A 17,587-nucleotide genomic window follows, 5' to 3' on the forward strand; every position below is an offset into this window, starting at 1 on the left:
TATTTTTTTTCTCTATAGTATTATTATATTATTATTAAGTGTTCTTAGAATATTATGTATTGAGTATTGTTATATTATTTTGATATATTCAAGTTAATTTTTCTTTATTCTTTAATTTAAAAATTGATAAAAAAAGTACAAGATATTCTCGTAATTTTCTTATTTAAATAAATAAAAATTGTTTGTAATTTTCTTATTTTATTTCTTTTTAAATTATTATGCTTCCCATAACAATTTCTATTGGTTCCGCCATGTTTTTCCAAACTTCGTTTTGACCAATAAAAAGGAACACGCACTGTAGCCAGACTCTATCTTTAGGGATTCTAGCCCCTAAGGAGGTCCGCTGACGGCTGTATCCGTTCACTCGCTATTTCTCAACGCACTTCGATGCACTCGTTCGCCTGATCAGCTGATGACGTAACATACGACGAGCGTTCTCGCGTGCGGGAAGAAAGTTTCGCGCAGTTGTGTATCGGTGCACGTATCGGTGTCCGTAGGTGGGGTGCGAAAAGCAACGTACGGCGTAGGAGATTGAGGAGTTGACGATTCATTTTGCAGTTGGAGTCGGTCGATCAGTGCTCGTTTCTCTCGTGCGTATCCGTTCGTATCGTTCATTCGGTCACGCGTTGTCACGCTCGAGAAAACGTGCGCGCGAACCGCCAACTCTGTCCCTGCCGTGCGGGGGTGCGAATAGAGAATAAAGGTTACAAGGAGTAAGGGAAAGAGAAGCGCGGATCATCCAGAATGAGCGTCGACGCGTACGGACCAAGCAGCCAGACCCTCACGTTTCTCGACACCGAGGAAACGGACCTGATCGGCGCGGATACTCAGGGCAGCGAATTCGACTTCACCGATTTCACGTTGCCGTCGCAGAGTCAGACCCAGGCCTCGCAACACGACGCGACCCAGACGCAGTCCAGTCAACACGTTCAGGTCGGTCGAGTCGATGAATAGTAGTAATGTATTCTTTAGTCTCGTTATATTATAAGCTCGTCCGCTAATTTTCGCTAGAAGCATCCCCGGAGAGCGAATATCTCACGCGGCCACGCGGCCTAACCTCACGCTGCACGCTTGTCAAGGGGTGCGGCGACAAAAGCGACCGTTCTAACGTCGAGTTACCGCTTTGTCTCTTATCTTTGTTCCGTGACCCCGCATTTTTCCTCGATATCGAAATCTCGCGGATTTCCAGCTGGCGTATCATCACCGAAATGACTAATCGCTTGCTGAAGAAACACACGAGATGAATCCACGTCTGTCGTGCGTGGGTCGCTTTCGCAGCCAGTTGTGAACGCGAGGTTAAGTGTGTCGATTTGCGAAGAAATTTTGTCAAGTTATGCAAGTTACACTTTCGTACCATAGATACGTAATGAAACAGAAAATCTCATAGCACGCGTATTTAACTTTATTAAAAGACACTAGATAAAAGAAATTTTTCATGATTTACTTAATTCTTTGCCAAAGAAATTAATTTCTTCTGCAAATGAATAAAATCCCGGTAGCGTCTTGTATCAAATTCATCTTGCGTAATAATAATTTCGCGAGAGAAATCTTTCTGTTTGTAGAAAAGATAAGATACTTTCAATTTTATTTTCACACAGAAATGTTTTTATTCACACGCACTTGTTTTCAAAAACATTTATTCTACAAATTTTTAACCATTTATCATATGATTTTTTTTTGTAATTTTGATATTCTGGTATTTTTTCTCGCTCTTATAACATTATATTTTTATTTAGGTAAATGGAACAAATGGTACTTCATCGTTGGATTTAAAAATTTCTGGAGCAGCCCAAAGCCTTGCCGAGTTGCAATTCGAGGAAGAGGAAGAGGAAGCATATTATAATCGTGATTTACCTGAATATGCATGTAAATATTGCGGTATCCACGAGGCATCATGTGTGGTTATGTGTAATGTTTGCCGAAAATGGTTCTGCAATGGACGCGGTAATACATCGGGATCACATATTATCAATCATCTTGTTCGTGCTAAACACAAGGAAGTTACGTTACACAGGTGATTTACTTTTTATATTCTCATGTTTGTGTCATAGAATCTAGAAATGCATTATAAACTTGTACAAACAGCTTAAAACATTGTATTTTTAGATCTGCTTATTTCTATAAAATTTTTTAGTTATAAGAAATCATTAATAACTTTTGTTACAGAGACGGCCCTCTTGGAGAAACTGTTTTGGAATGTTATTCCTGTGCTACAAGAAATGTTTTTGTATTGGGTTTTATTCCTGCTAGGGCTGATTCTGTAGTTGTGCTGCTTTGTCGTCAACCATGTGCGGCACAAAGTTCTTTGAAAGATATGAATTGGTAAGAGTGAATTTGTCTTTACTTTAAGTTACATGTTACATATAAAGAACATGGCATTTATGTATACATATATAAATCATTAATGTTTCCAATATGATTGTGAATGTGTATTAATATTTTTTAAAAATATTTAGGGATCAGGAGCAATGGAAACCTTTGATTGAAGATCGTAGCTTTTTATCTTGGCTAGTGAAAATCCCATCTGAACAAGAGCAGTTGAGAGCTAGACAGATCTCAGCACAGCAGATTAATAAATTGGAGGAGTTATGGCGAGACAATGTCGATGCTACTTTTCAAGATCTTGAAAAGCCTGGAGTAGATGAGGAACCGCAGCAAGTTTTGTTACGCTATGAGGATGGTTATCAGTATCAAAATATTTTTGGTCCGCTTGTAAAATTGGAAGCTGATTATGACAAACGATTAAAAGAATCTCAAACTCAAGAGAATATTGAAGTACGGTGGGATGTTGGATTAAATAAGAAGACTATCGCATATTTTTTGCTAGCTAAAACGGATGGTGATATGAAATTGATGCATGGGGACGAATTGAGACTCCGTTACTTGGGAGAACTTCATAAACCTTGGTCTGGAATTGGACATGTGATTAAGATCCCGGATAATTACGGGGAAGAAGTCGGAATTGAATTGAAAAATAATTCTGGAGCGCCAACGGAATGCGTCAGTAATTTCGTTGTTGATTTCATTTGGAAGAGTACAAGTTTTGATAGGTAAGAATCATTGATGCGAAATTGATACGATATCGATACTGTTTTCTGTATAATTATGGTTTTAACAAGTATCTTTTTATTTTATTTTCTGTTGTAGAATGCAGTCTGCATTACGCAAGTTTGCTGTTGATGATACATCTGTATCGGCTTACATATATCATAGACTACTAGGTCATGAAGTAGAAGAAGTTTTGTTCCGTTGTCATCTCCCTAAGCACTTTAGTGCACCGAATTTACCCGATTTGAATAGATCGCAGGTGTACGCTGTAAAACATGCAATACAACGACCCTTGTCTTTGATTCAAGGACCACCTGGAACAGGTAAAACCGTAACGAGTGCTACCATAGTTTATCAATTAGTAAAACAAAACGGTGGTCCGGTTCTTGTATGCGCTCCTTCCAATACTGCTGTCGATCAATTAACCGAGAAGATACATAAATCAAATCTGAAAGTCGTACGGTTATGTGCCAAATCACGAGAGGCCATTGATTCGCCGGTGAGTTTCCTCGCATTGCATAATCAGATAAAGAACATGGAGACGAATACTGAATTGCAAAAGTTACAACAATTGAAGGACGAGACTGGCGAACTTTCAAGCGTTGATGAAAAACGTTATAGACTCTTGAAGAAAGCGGCGGAAAAGGAGCTTCTGGAAGCGGCAGATGTAATTTGCTGCACATGCGTAGGCGCTGGTGATCCTAGATTGCATCGATTAAAATTTCATTCTATACTTATCGATGAGAGTATGCAGGCTACCGAACCGGAGTGCATGGTGCCTGTCGTTTTAGGAGCCAAGCAATTGATCCTTGTTGGTGATCACTGTCAATTGGGACCAGTGGTAATGTGTAAAAAAGCCGCCAGAGCTGGTTTGTCACAATCTCTGTTTGAAAGACTGGTGGTGCTAGGAATTAGACCTTTCCGTTTGGAAGTACAATATCGTATGCATCCTGATCTTTCGCGATTCCCATCTAATTTTTTCTACGAAGGTTCCCTGCAGAATGGCGTTTGCGCTGACGAGAGAAAATTATTAAAGATTGATTTTCCCTGGCCTGCAGTAGACAAACCAATGTTCTTTTATGTCACGCAAGGTCAAGAAGAGATAGCCGGAAGCGGAACATCTTATTTGAATCGTACCGAAGCGTCTAATGTGGAAAAAATAACGACGCGATTTTTACGTTGTGGTGTAAAGCCGGAACAGATCGGAGTGATAACCCCATACGAAGGTCAGCGGGCTTATCTTGTGCAATACATGCAGTATCAAGGTTCTCTGCATTCGAAACTGTATCAGGAAATTGAAGTAGCAAGTGTGGACGCTTTTCAGGGACGCGAGAAGGATATAATAATAATGTCTTGTGTACGATCCAATGAACATCAGGGTATTGGGTTCTTGAATGATCCCCGAAGATTAAATGTGGCGCTGACTCGCGCGAAATACGGTATTATCATTGTAGGAAACCCTAAGGTACTTTCAAAACAGCCACTCTGGAACCATCTGCTCAGCTTTTATAAGGAGCAAAAGGTGCTGGTCGAAGGACCGTTGAACAATCTAAAGGAATCCATGATCCAATTCGCTAAACCAAAAAAACTCGTGAACGCGGCCAACCCAGGTTCGCATTTCATGTCCACGTCAATGTACGATGCTCGCGAAGCTTTGATTCCTGGATCAGTATACGATCGTTCTGGCACGCAGGTGAACGGCATGCAGAATCATAATCCATACTATCAAAGAAACGTGCCGCTCGATATTTTCAGTCGCACCCACGATACCATCAGCTACATCAGCCCGGAACGGGCGCAGGCGGCGATGAATAACATGCCGGTACCGCTGGGTATGTTTATGAACATGGCGCATGTGCCGCCACGCTTTTATAATCAACATCAACAGGCGTTGCAGGCGCGTCAAAATCAAAGAAATCGACGTGGTGCCGCTGCCGCCTCGGTAAGAAATAAGTCCGGTCCGCGTATGGGTAAGCTGAATAGTCAAACCGAACAAAATACGCAACCGTATAGCCAACCGGGTCTGCCGCTGACCCAGGGTACAACGCAGGGTATGTCTCAGCCCGGCTTCAGTCTCTCGCAGCCTGGTCTCAGTCAAGCGGAGCTCTCTCAGGATTCGTTCGCCGTTGGTGAATTCCAGTCCCAAATGGACGGTCTGCTGTCGCAAGACTCAACCTATCAGGGCGATCGAAGTGGTTTCTATCAATCGGGCCAATCGCAAGCCGGAGGACAATTCTCGCAACCCTACTGAGCCGAGACCTACCTACGGCTGAGCAAAGCAATTGCCATGCCATGAAGGCTCGTTCGACCAATTCTTCTTCGACCAACAACCACAAATCACTAACTGCGCAAAACGGTAAAACGGCTCGACGATCGAGTACGATATTATTGCAGCATATGCTCATGTCGTCGACGTGAGAGAAAAGGGGAATGTGAAAGGAGAACGAAAGTTCCATAAGCTAATTCGCCGTTGGCGGACTCCACCATGGACGAAAACATGCGCAAGGCTCATGATAATCTACTGACTGTAACACACAAGTGCGACAAGGACGAACAAAGAACATCCACACAGGCTGGAAAACGACAAACCACCAATCACCGTGATCACGCGCTTACCGTGAACGGATCATTTTATCGCGAGGATATCGCGTAATGCTAGAATTTTAAAAAATATGTATAAAAGATAAAGATATAAAATGTAAAAAGAGAAAGAAAAAAAATGGAACGTAAAATGGATAAATCGCTTCATGATTCAACCGAATTCACCAAGTGTGCCAATGTAGCATCACGATTGGATGAATTTACGGTGAGAAGGTTCATGAATAAGGATCTTTATAGTTGTCTATAAACTCTAGAAGATCGAAACTCGCAATAGCAGACCGAAACGCTACATGTTTCTGCCATTTCGCCACAAATGTCAACATTGAGAAACCAAACAGAAAGCACAAGAGACATAGAAAGAAAAGAAGACTACGTATATCCGAATTTTTTTTTTTATATCGATCATCGCATCTCGAATTGGGAATACAATACAACACCGCTACTACAAGCTTGCTGCTCGAATGTGTGAGCGCATATCACACGCTGAAAGTCGATATCGATTTTTCCGGCGGGTTTTGTCGAAAAGGAAGTCGCCAATTAAATCATCGTCAGACAGTATGAGGCCAACAGCATTTCAACGTGATCACATGGAGATGGGACACATCCTTTTTCAGAGGAGATCGGCATCTTCGCCGATCGTGAGAAATTCATTGGTGGTTTTAATTATATCGATTAGTTTTTTTTTTTGTTTCCTTATGTTATATCTATTGCTTACTTACCGCAGGGGTCAACAGAGCGCATTGTTTAAAAAGATTGCTTTCTTTCAGTAGATCCTTAGTGACGTGGTGAGATCGATTTTTAGCGATTAGTGTAATCGGGTATAGATACAACTTGTCAAAATATATTATCGTTCTTTCTTTTATATATACATACATATATCGCGTCGTATATATCGTTCTTTAATCTTTTTGCAACGACAAATGAAAATGTTCCAGCGCAGCAAAATATTACTCTATTCTAGGAGTAGTATTATTCTTTTCCATGTATAGAGTTAAAATGTATAATTTTGTTGCATCGCATACATTAAGATATTACGATGATTTGTATGTATTATACAAATCGATGACGTATAAAAAATTGCTGGAATTTTTCTTTAATGATTTGACATATTGACTGCAACGTATCTCTACACAGGGAAAGTTTTTGGCGAGTCATTATATGTAATGGCTTCTCTCGTAGCGAAAGGATTAACGTGCGAAACGATAGTTATGTAAGCTTAGGGTTGAAAAATTTTGATTTGTGTATTTTGGGGTGGATATGGTAGTACAAGCCATACTGCAAAAAACACATGTGACTATATAATTGCGTGTTTCGGACATTGCCATTATCCACAATGGGATACAGGCAACTCATTACCATTCGAAATATTTTACTTGCTGTACCGACTAGAATGTCGTATAGACTTTTTTTTCTATTCGGAGATCGCTTTTCTGTTCTTTCCGAATCCCTGCTTTTAATTCTATCCTATCCTCTATCTGTATTGGCTTCTGGCGGTAATGAATTCTCGTTATATATTATTGCAATAGATTAAGTAATAATTCATGTAACCTGCATTATATAACACTAAATTCTTTTATTTCTTTTGTCCGACCAACAGCGCACCGCTATTATAACAGCAGATTATAATATTAAAATTTATTGTGAAACTTCTTATCAAAAAATAAATTTGATTTGAAAATATCTAGTTGTTGATTCGTATAAGCAAATAAATGCATTTGTAACGCTAGAGTAGAGTATATTTTTATATATTTTATAAAATCCGTCCGAATATATCATTATCAATTCAATTATCATTAATATTGATATGCAGATGTTATCTGCGCATGCGTGAACGCGGTAATGAAATACCTGCTTGTCATTTCTAATGGAAGATTTAAGCGGCGTCTACAATAGAGATTTTAAGCCCTAAGTTTTAAGAGATTGACTAATCACAGTCGAGTATTCTTCTCATACTTGACTGTGATTGGTCAATTTCTTAAGGCTTAGGGCTTAAAATTTCTATTGTAGACGCCGCATTACACGTGTTCTATGTACGATGCCTGATATCCAATAGGAGAGTTTATTTTCTAGGGATATAATTCACGACCATAGATCATTGAACGCAATATGAATTCTTCATTAAAACCATGAAGCCTATCACTTAGCATTGTGCGATAGGCTTGACACATGTGAAAAAGTATTTCATCATAAGTAAATAGATCCGCTATTTTTTCAGAGGAATAAATGATTATGTTTACACGTCACACCCCAAATCGGGTTTAATAATATCCGTAGTTCTAAGACTGGCCAATCACAGTCATTCTATTCTTCAAAGGAATAGCTGTGATTGGCCAGTTTCACAACTACGGATGTTATTAAATTGTGCGTGTGTTGCTTATATTATAGATGGGGTGTATGTCATGTATACTATAATATCGGGTGCACCCGGGTGGGGAATCGGAACACAACCCATGATCCATGATTGTTACGATCATGAACTGTCGCACTGCCGCCTCACGGTTAATCCATCAAGCACGTGAAATGAAAATCGTCCATTACGCGTCAAAGATTTGAAAATTTAAACGTTTTTGGTTTTTGTGGATGTGGCGATTTGCGTTAATAGTGACGAGCGTGCGGCATCAATCGAACGAGAGGCATTCGCCACCGTTATTTCAGCGTACGCTATAGTAAAATTGCTGCCGGTTGAGAAATCGTGGTAAAAGTCACGATAACGCCGCATCGTATTTCCGATTGTGCTCATTGTACGCACATTGATAATCGGAAACGCGAACCTCCGAATAAAAAATAGTTTTCCCATAAATTCTCCGTTCATTTAAGGACAAATTCGACTGCAACATGGCGACTGAGAGCAGGTAGTATCTATGTTTCTTCTTATTTCTCGTTTACGCGCAATACCGATTTTATTTCTGTTTGCTTGATCTTGAATCTCACTCTTCACCCTTGTTTGCAGTCGTGTCGAACGAAAAAATATTTAATATCCGCTGTGTGTGTGTGTGTGTGCGCGCACGCGCGCGCGCGTATGTAGCACGTTGCTTGATTACTTGGGCAAGTAATTTCTTATAGAAAGTTATGTGTTCGATTTGATGAATATATTCAGGCAATCATATGCTTTAACGATTGTTGCTAATAATTAAACTAAATTTCTGGACTAATATAATATATAATAACACATAATGTTACAAAATTGTTTGCAAAACTATTTTTCTTGTTTCTTTCAGGAGGTTATGATAGAAAAAGCACTTATATATTATTAAGAACTCTGAAAGAGTGAAGGCAATCGTATTAAATCTCAAATCTCAATTGAAAATATCTGAAAAACTAAGCTTTAAAAGTATTCAACTTGCAGGCAAAATTATATGGATAAAATTAATTATGAGAGTAACCATATTGAGATTATAGAAAATTTGATAGTCGATTAAAAACATGTGGACTTTATTTGCCTCACATAAATTTTTCTTTATCAAAGTGCAGTGAGAGAGAAAGTATTTCTCGTTAAATATAATCATTAATTTAAATTACAATTTATTTCTATAGCTTTGTGCATTCCACATATGTATCTATATACATTTATATATTTATAAAACTTTATGACTAAAGATAGGCATAACAAATATAGTGTCTCCGCTTTTGAATTTCTAATTTCATTATCATTTTTCTTGCATTATTATAGAATTATGTATATTGTTATATTCTAGATTAACATAGTAAATCTTGCAAAATATAAATTTTGCGAAACTATATAAAAAATATAAAAAAAAGAAAATATAAAAGCAAGAAAACAAAAAAAAGTAAGACAAAGTAAGAAGATTTTTTAAATGTATATATAAACAATATAAAATTTTGCAAGATTCAATAACAACATTGTGTGCCTTATATACATTATTGATTGTTATAAATATTTATGAGGACCATTATAAGTGCAATAAACTGCTATATTGGCAATTAAACAAAGAAATTGCATACATCTTGTATTTCCTATATTTATATTGACTATGTACCATACTGTGTTTCCATCACAAATGATGGTACAAATAATGAGTGGACAGCAAACAGGTGGACAATGTCCACCAGCGCAAACTCACACGTTGCATATTAATGGTATAAATGGATTGCATCAAACTGATTTCACACTATATGGTCCAGATATTTCCAGACATAACAGACCTCGTACAATGCAGGTATATATCAAATCTTTTTAGATTTAATTTAAAATATTAATGTGTTAGAGAGAGAGAGAGAGAGACAGAGAGAGAGAGAGAGAGAGAGAGAGAGAGAGAGAGAGAGAGAGAGAGAGAGAGAGAACATTCTCTCTTGTCTATTAAACTTATATTTTTGCAAATGCTTTTAATATGATAATAAAATGGTAATTATATAAATGCAGAATAAGAATTTATGAATATATTTTGTTGTGCAAATATATTGTCTTTGTTTCTATTTTTTTGTGTAAATATATAAGTAATGTTCTTGCAGACAGGATCTCACCCATTAGAGTTCTTACAACTAATGGGAGTTGAAGTACCATCATTACGACATATAGAATATATGCAATCAAATAATAATTCATCTCCTGCAAATTGGGAGAGACGAATGGGTACATCCAGCAATACCTCAATTATTCCATCATCAAATTATAACTTAAAGCCTACAAATACTCATTCAATAAAAAAACCAAGTTGGAATAACAGAAATGGCAGACGAAGTACATATAGAAATTCTTACTCCAAGTATGAGACATATAATAGTGATAGTGGATTTAGTTCTCGTTCACCAACACCAAACAAATACCACATTGATAATAGTCTAACAGAGAGTTCAGATGAAAGAGATTCCACAAGTTCATTAAGAGGACAAGGAATAAAGTAAATACGATGCATTTTCAAAATTATATGTTACTATTTAATTTCCAAGCATAGTGTTTTTTTTTTCTTTTTCTTCAAAAGTATACATCAAGTATATATTATTAATAAATAGAGAAATGGGGGAGAAAAAAGATAGGCGGAGGGGGGGGGAGTAGTCTGATAATATGTATTTGTATGTGTTTATATATATATTATCAATAAAAATTTTTTTTTTTACAGGAAATATCATAGGATACATTCAGATAATAGAGCAATCAATAAACCAATATCAAATGGGTTAATTTCAAGTGCATCTGCACACCAGTTCTATCAAAATCAACGACCTGTCAATTATTACAATACTGTTTCCACCCCCAGGTCTCATGCTCAAAATTATCAGAATAGAAGAAAGTATTTATCAGGTAAACTTTTTTTCTCCAATATGTAACAATATCTATGTGTCGAGCATCATCCTTGTATTAGTTATTTTCAAATTCCTTAATAGTTATTTATCATTTTGTATTGCTTTCCCATTATTCACACGTTATCTATTGCTATGTGATGATGCTAGAACAAGAAAGCAAGTAAAAAGGATGCATGTTTATGATGCATGAGTATAAAGCATGAGAAATGTGAATAGTCGAAAAACAGTAAAGCGAAGAATGTGAGTTTAACTAATACAGCAGACTCGACTTCATTATATTTATATACTATATTAATATCGAATTCAGAAAGTGTGTGTAGTATAGTATAATTTGATTTATTTTAAATAGAATTTATTTTTAGGCAGGAGTGAAAGTGCACCTTGTCAAAGATTTCTAAGAAACCGTAAATTTCCGGAAGTTTTATTGCCGAATTACAATGTGGTTTCCACATATATTATAGCTCCTGATAGATTTCTTGCTAAATCTCATATGATGGAAGTAACTTCTGCGCCAAAGAATATTATGACTGGATCAAAATGGGATAATCTGTCGCAACAAATCTGGTTGAAATTTATGTCAAATCAACAAACTGAAGCTACTTACAGAAATAAAATGATGCTATGGAAGCATCTTTATATTTATATTAAGGTAGAAAATACAAAAGAAGGATTGATAGCAAATAAAATATTACTAAAATATTTAAAAACAGAATTTGAAATAGTATTTAATTTACTCATACATGTTAAATGTTAATGCTTATAGCGTCAATATCCAAAATATGGTTTATTTGTGGTTGGTTCAACAATGAATGGGTTTGGTTCGGATAATAGTGATGTCGACATGTGTCTTTTGGTGAGACACACAGAAATGGATCAAAAATATGAAGCCATAGAGCATTTAGGACAAATACAAAAATATTTAAAAAAATGTGGTATGTAAGAAAGAAAGAGAAAGATTTATAAATATTATAATACAAAAAATATTTTTAAGAACGTTACTTTAATGTATATAGCTTTACATATATATATCATTTTAATAACAACAAACTATTTTATTCTCTTTCATACTTAGATTTCATTGAACAGCTCGAACTTATACATGCAAAAGTACCCATTATAAAATTCTGTGACACAATACAAGATTTAAAAGTCGATCTTAATTGTAATAATGCTGTTGGTATTAGAAATACACAATTGCTGTATTGTTATTCAAAACGTAAGATTAATTAATAATTTGAACAGATATATTACTCAAATATTACTCTCATTTAAAAAAAAAATATTAATCATTATTTATATAAATCTGTTTTTACAGTTGATTGGAGGGTAAGACCACTAGTACTTGTCATAAAACTTTGGGCTCAATATCATGATATTAACAATGCGAAAAATATGACAATATCTAGTTACTCTTTAGTTCTGATGGTCATACACTTTTTACAATGTATGTATGCTGCAATATTTATTTTTTCTGGACCAAATGTTCCCAGAAAAAGTCAGAATACAAATGTTACATTATTTTACAGGCGGTGTCAATCCTCCAGTTCTGCCATGCTTACATTCGATATTTGGAAGCAAATTCAGCTCACATACAGATATTCATAATATCGATATACATGAGGATTTAAACATTCCATCCTCCAATCGTTTGCCTGAGAATAATCAGTCTCTTGGAGAATTACTTGTAGAATTTTTCAGATATTATGTCAAATTCGAGTAAGTGATATCTGAATTACAAATGTACAATGTTCAGAAGATGTACATTATTTTGACAAATAATATTTAATTTGTATTATTAAAAATTAGTTTCAGCCATTATGCGATATCTGTACGTTTAGCAAAAAAGATACTAATAGAGGAATGTCGTATGGTGCAGTCACTCAAAAACGATTTTCATCAATGGAAATATCTATGTATTGAAGGTAAATGAATATTCTTTTTATATAGATGATCTTAAAAAAATTTTTTTTTTTTTTTTTTGACACTTATTAAAACTATTGTAATATTGTAGAACCATTTGATCTGACTAACACAGCTAGATCAGTCTATGATCCGGATGTATTTGCAAAAATTAAACAGCTAATTGATGAAACGTACCAAAGACTGCAGAAAAAACATGATCTGAATTCGATATTTCTCAACATAATTACTGATCATCCTATCGTAAGATATTTGTAAAGCGGTCCATTTTGATGAACAAGCCATTCTGATTGAACCAAAGGCATTTTGTTAAATGCTGATAGCTTAATGATCTGATGATCTAAAACGATATAAAAGGAAGATAGAACGAAGTTAAATAAGACTGCCAAGATCGTCTTGAATGCTTAGTACCTTGTAATATTAAGTCTTATTATTCCGCACAAGGTATACAAAATAGAACATGATAAAACATGTTCGTTGAACTACTTGTCTACAAGTATAATAAATCTGTCCTCCCTCAAATTTTTTTTTTCTGGAGGATTTAAAATTATCATTAACTATAACATCTTGAAAGAAGACAGTGTTACTGTCTGCGCGTTTATTAACATGCAAAAATAAATATTTCATTCTGATATAAAATATCGCGAATGCACGGGTATTGTTCCTACATAAACGCAAAATTGCAATACGTGCAATAATAAAGTCTGACTTATATCTAAAGCTACAATTAACCAGGCTTGCTTGGATCTCTCTTAATCTTTGAGACAATCGCGAAATGTGTGATTTAAGTGTCCTCTACTGATAATTGGATATATTCATATATGTGATAACGTCATAGTGATTATCATGTCAAAATTATTCAACATTGTCTTCCCAATGTATATTACTCATTACCCTATATGTCTTTCATAATATCAATGAATCTAAAATATATGGTGCCTTGTGCCTAGTTTGTTAACATAATCATATACTGTGTGATATAACAAGACTGATTAGATATAAAAGTGAAGCGTAACAAAGGGTAATGAAATTTTTTCTATGACGTTGAAAAATGATTATCAGATGCTGCACAAACATATTCTCGATTCAAAAAATTTTTTCAAATAACTAGATTGCTAGCCATAAAAATATCTGATATTAAATGTCTGATATTAAAATAACATCCTACATATAAAGAGAAAAAAAAGTAACATTTATTTTTTTGTATAGTTGCTATTTCTCACAAAAAAATATTTTACGTGAGCATTGATTCATGAAAAAAAATTATATAAACCTTTAATATTATCTTTTGCAAAATATTAAAAAAGAAAAAAAAGAAAAATACTTGCTAAAAGTAAAAAAAATGTTACACATTTGAAACAAATTAATTATTTACGTTTGCAATATTTTGTTCAGATATATAGTGAATAAAAGATTGATAGTGAAGTCAGCAAGACTGTGTTTCTTTTAAAAGGGTTTAAAAACTTTCTAAGTTCCAATAATTTTGTCTTAAAATTGACACAAATATAAGTTGTCATGTTAGTGGGATAATTTACATAATTCGATTCTAAAACAAGATATAAATTACAGTAATGTATAAGTATATACATAGTACAAAAACTAGAGTAATGGTCTTTAACATTCTTGAAAATCAAAAAAGTAAAAGCAAGTTTTTTGATATCAATGAATCAAATTCCTGCTCCTTAACGAAATACCTCTTCATTTTTTTGATAAATTTTCATTATTCTCTATTTCTCAAACAATCAGTTAATAAGTAATCTGCAGTTGTTGCAAAGTTATGCATTTCAACAAAATCATTATTAACTTTACTAAAGGACATTCGTACAAAAATTGTCTAAGAATGAAGTTATCTCTCATAATCATCAATCTTGATAATAAATATTTCATTGTTAGAAGATGACAATTTTCCACTAATATAGCTAACTTTTGTGTAATAAATCTTTTCAAAAACACTCGTGCTTGATATTTTTTCTTTATTTGTCATAAGGTTACTATATCTCATTCTTTTGCTAATGTCTCCTACTAATGTTTTTTTTGAAAGAGGTATATATAAGGCATTGTGTAGTAGTATTCTTAAATAATACATAAAAAAAAACCAGTATCTCTGCAATACAACAAATTATTATAATTATATTAACTTTAGGTCCTTGTGAATAAAATATAAGTAGCACAAGTTACATCTATTAATTACAGGGTAAAATGTGAAATATTAAATAACACATATATTTTGCTATATGCGCATGTGGCTCATGATATTCTTATGATAATGAAACAGTGATTCTATTTTGATGTGATTTTCGATTAGACCTATATATCTTTTGTAATGCACTATGTACTTATACTACAATACTACTTTAAGTGCCAAATTTTTTAATGCATTCTTATAAAACAAAAAAAAATTAAAGGTAAACACTAGCAATAAATAGAGAAAGTTAAGTTGTAGCCATTCTTTGAATAAATTTGCAATAGTACATTTCTGTCAAAGTTAACATATAATCATTTGATTTATAGAATAAAATTAACAATTTTCTGTAAAACCAATTTTCTTGTTAAATAAATGAAATGTTTATGTATGTATATGTTCTATTTTTTTATCTTTTTTCCATAATTAAGAATCGATCATTTATCTAGATTCTAGATGCGTGCGTGCATGTGCATATAATTATGAAATTTCTATAAAGCGAAAGTTCGAATATTAATTTTTTATTATATATTAGTTGCGTTCACACAAAAAATATATAATTGATATATACTTTTAGTTATACTAATCAAATCTATTTTCTGATAAAAAAAATTATATTTCTCTTCAAATTCTAAAGAAAATTTTTTCCTCAATCCTAGGGAAAAGTTACATTATTAAAATCAATTTCAATTTTCAATGTTGGTCATTCTGAATATACTATGGTAGATTTCCGTTAGTTATCACGTTTCGTTTAGGCTCCTTTCCGGTACGGTAACAGAATGACGGGGTTCAGTGAGAAGGTTGGTGTTTCAAAATTCGATATTTTAGATGATTGAAAAGGTTTTCGCGCCGAGCGTATATGCGGTCGCGATTACTTGTCTAGAGAAGCAATGTGTAACTTGTTCAACGATCTTCGAACAAAGGCAATGAATGAAAAAATACAAAAGCTGCCTCGTCTTATACACGTGTCTATGATGGCGTTCCTCGAACAAAAATTCCAGCATGTATATATCGAATGGCACAAGTTCCAGAATAACACTTTATTATCTTCTTGATCCAATATTTTTGCACCGCGTATATGCCGGTCCGAACACTGGATTGCATATATTGAACTTCTTATAATGTTACAAGCGATATGCACGTGTACTACATTGATACTGAGGTCTTACATTATTATACAAAGAATTGTATAACGAGAATAGTATTACGATTATACTATTACGATTTCAGCCAATATTAATAGATGGCCGTGGCCATTTACTCGGGCGATTGGCGGCTATCGTTGCCAAGACCATCTTGCAAGGCAACAAAGTTATCGTTGTACGTAGCGAACAACTCAATATAAGCGGCAACTTCTTCAGGTTTGCAAATCCTCGTTCTTTGTATTAAGAGTAATATCTGATTTTAAATAATCAATGTGTTTGTATGATTAAAGCGAGCAAAAAATATAAAAACAATTTAAATAATTAAAAATCTTTTTATAGAATTGTAATATTTGGAATATTTATATATATATATTATATTACATATATTACTTTTACTTTTTCTATATAAGAAAATATATGCACAGTTATACAATTTATATTGTTTATTTTCAGAAACAAGTTGAAATTTATGTCTTTTTTACGTAAGAGATGTAATGTAAATCCTGCACGTGGCCCATTCCACTTTCGTGCACCTAGCAAGATTTTCTGGAAGACAGTTCGTGGTATAGTTAAGATTATATTGATGACTTATAAAATAGAACTATTGCATATGATTACATATTTACCTACATTATCTGATAATATAATGAAAGAAATCTTTTTTATGAGGCTAAGATTGAATATAATGTTTTACAATGGCAAAGATGTCAGAATATTAAAAAAAAAAAAACTTTACAGGTATGATCCCACATAAAACGCAAAGAGGAAAGGATGCTCTTAGACGATTGAAGGTTTACGAAGGATGTCCACCACCGTATGATCGCAGAAAGCGTGTTGTTGTGCCTGGTGCCATGAGAGTAATGTGTCTTAAACCAGGCCGAAAGGTAAATCAGATCATATATTTAAGCTTATTTAAATTTTATTTACTGGAAAAGCAATGATGGTTTGGTAATTTGCGTCTGAAGTTGGTGATGCCTCTTTAAACTGAGCGATAAAACATCACAATAGTTATGCTCTTATCACAAAATATTGAGACAATATTTACACTAATACAAAACTTCAATTTTTAGTATTGTCATGTGGGTAGATTATCTCATGAAGTAGGATGGAAATACAAGGCTGTGGTTCGTACACTAGAGAACAAGAGACGTGTCAGGGCTATTCTTGAAGTCCAAAAAAGAAACAAGCTTAAGGTATAACTTATATGATCAAGCTTCCTTATAATTATATATCTTTTTTAATCTCTTTGTTTTAAAAAAAAATTTTCTAACAAAATGAAATTTTATAATCACTGCTTTTTTTTTGCAGAAACTTACTAAGCAAGCTGGTGAAGCAGTTTCCAAAGCCACAGCACCATACACAAAAATTATTAATGACTTTGGATATAATTAACATTATAAAAATAATAAAGTCTTTTAAACTATATAAT

General features: G+C 34.1%; 3 protein-coding genes and 1 long non-coding RNA gene across 5 annotated transcripts; all 4 read left to right on the forward strand.

Annotated features, from left to right (window-relative positions):
- The first annotated feature begins 343 nt into the window (after positions 1–343).
- Upf1 (Upf1 RNA helicase) lies at positions 344–7,290 on the forward strand. Its single transcript, XM_070308505.1, has 5 exons — positions 344–933; positions 1,737–2,014; positions 2,167–2,322; positions 2,457–3,050; positions 3,148–7,290. Exons 1-5 carry the CDS (start codon positions 745–747, stop codon positions 5,297–5,299), a joined length of 3,369 nt encoding a protein of 1,122 aa, XP_070164606.1. The 5' UTR covers positions 344–744; the 3' UTR covers positions 5,300–7,290.
- Positions 7,291–8,114: 824 nt separating this feature from the next.
- LOC138939916 (uncharacterized) lies at positions 8,115–9,223 on the forward strand. The gene is made up of 3 exons (XR_011447913.1): positions 8,115–8,501; positions 8,600–8,694; positions 8,868–9,223. It is a non-coding gene; the product is annotated as an uncharacterized lncRNA (long non-coding RNA).
- A 104-nt stretch (positions 9,224–9,327) lies between these two features.
- Positions 9,328–15,153, forward strand: LOC138939915 (poly(A) RNA polymerase gld-2 homolog A). Of its 2 annotated transcripts, none has more exons than XM_070308252.1 (10): positions 9,328–9,827; positions 10,120–10,508; positions 10,728–10,909; positions 11,274–11,560; positions 11,675–11,843; positions 11,984–12,127; positions 12,227–12,355; positions 12,438–12,627; positions 12,718–12,833; positions 12,923–15,150. In XM_070308252.1, the coding sequence occupies exons 1-10, from the start codon at positions 9,642–9,644 to the stop codon at positions 13,087–13,089; spliced, it is 1,959 nt and encodes a 652-aa protein (XP_070164353.1). In that variant the 5' UTR covers positions 9,328–9,641; the 3' UTR covers positions 13,090–15,150. The 2 variants fall into 2 exon arrangements, with proteins under 2 accessions (XP_070164353.1, XP_070164354.1); XM_070308253.1 differs by having other exon boundaries at positions 9,738–9,827; positions 10,124–10,508; positions 12,923–15,153.
- A 587-nt stretch (positions 15,154–15,740) lies between these two features.
- Rpl13a (ribosomal protein L13A) lies at positions 15,741–17,586 on the forward strand. Its single transcript, XM_070307810.1, has 6 exons — positions 15,741–15,813; positions 16,244–16,374; positions 16,612–16,721; positions 16,897–17,042; positions 17,229–17,351; positions 17,467–17,586. Exons 1-6 carry the CDS (start codon positions 15,793–15,795, stop codon positions 17,548–17,550), a joined length of 615 nt encoding a protein of 204 aa, XP_070163911.1. The 5' UTR covers positions 15,741–15,792; the 3' UTR covers positions 17,551–17,586.
- Position 17,587: the final 1 nt, after the last annotated feature.

This window comes from Polyergus mexicanus, unplaced genomic scaffold (assembly GCF_030449975.1).
Source record: "Polyergus mexicanus isolate NDT 795.1 unplaced genomic scaffold, iyPolMexi1.0 SCAF_15, whole genome shotgun sequence".
Taxonomy (NCBI): Eukaryota; Metazoa; Arthropoda; class Insecta; order Hymenoptera; family Formicidae; genus Polyergus; species Polyergus mexicanus.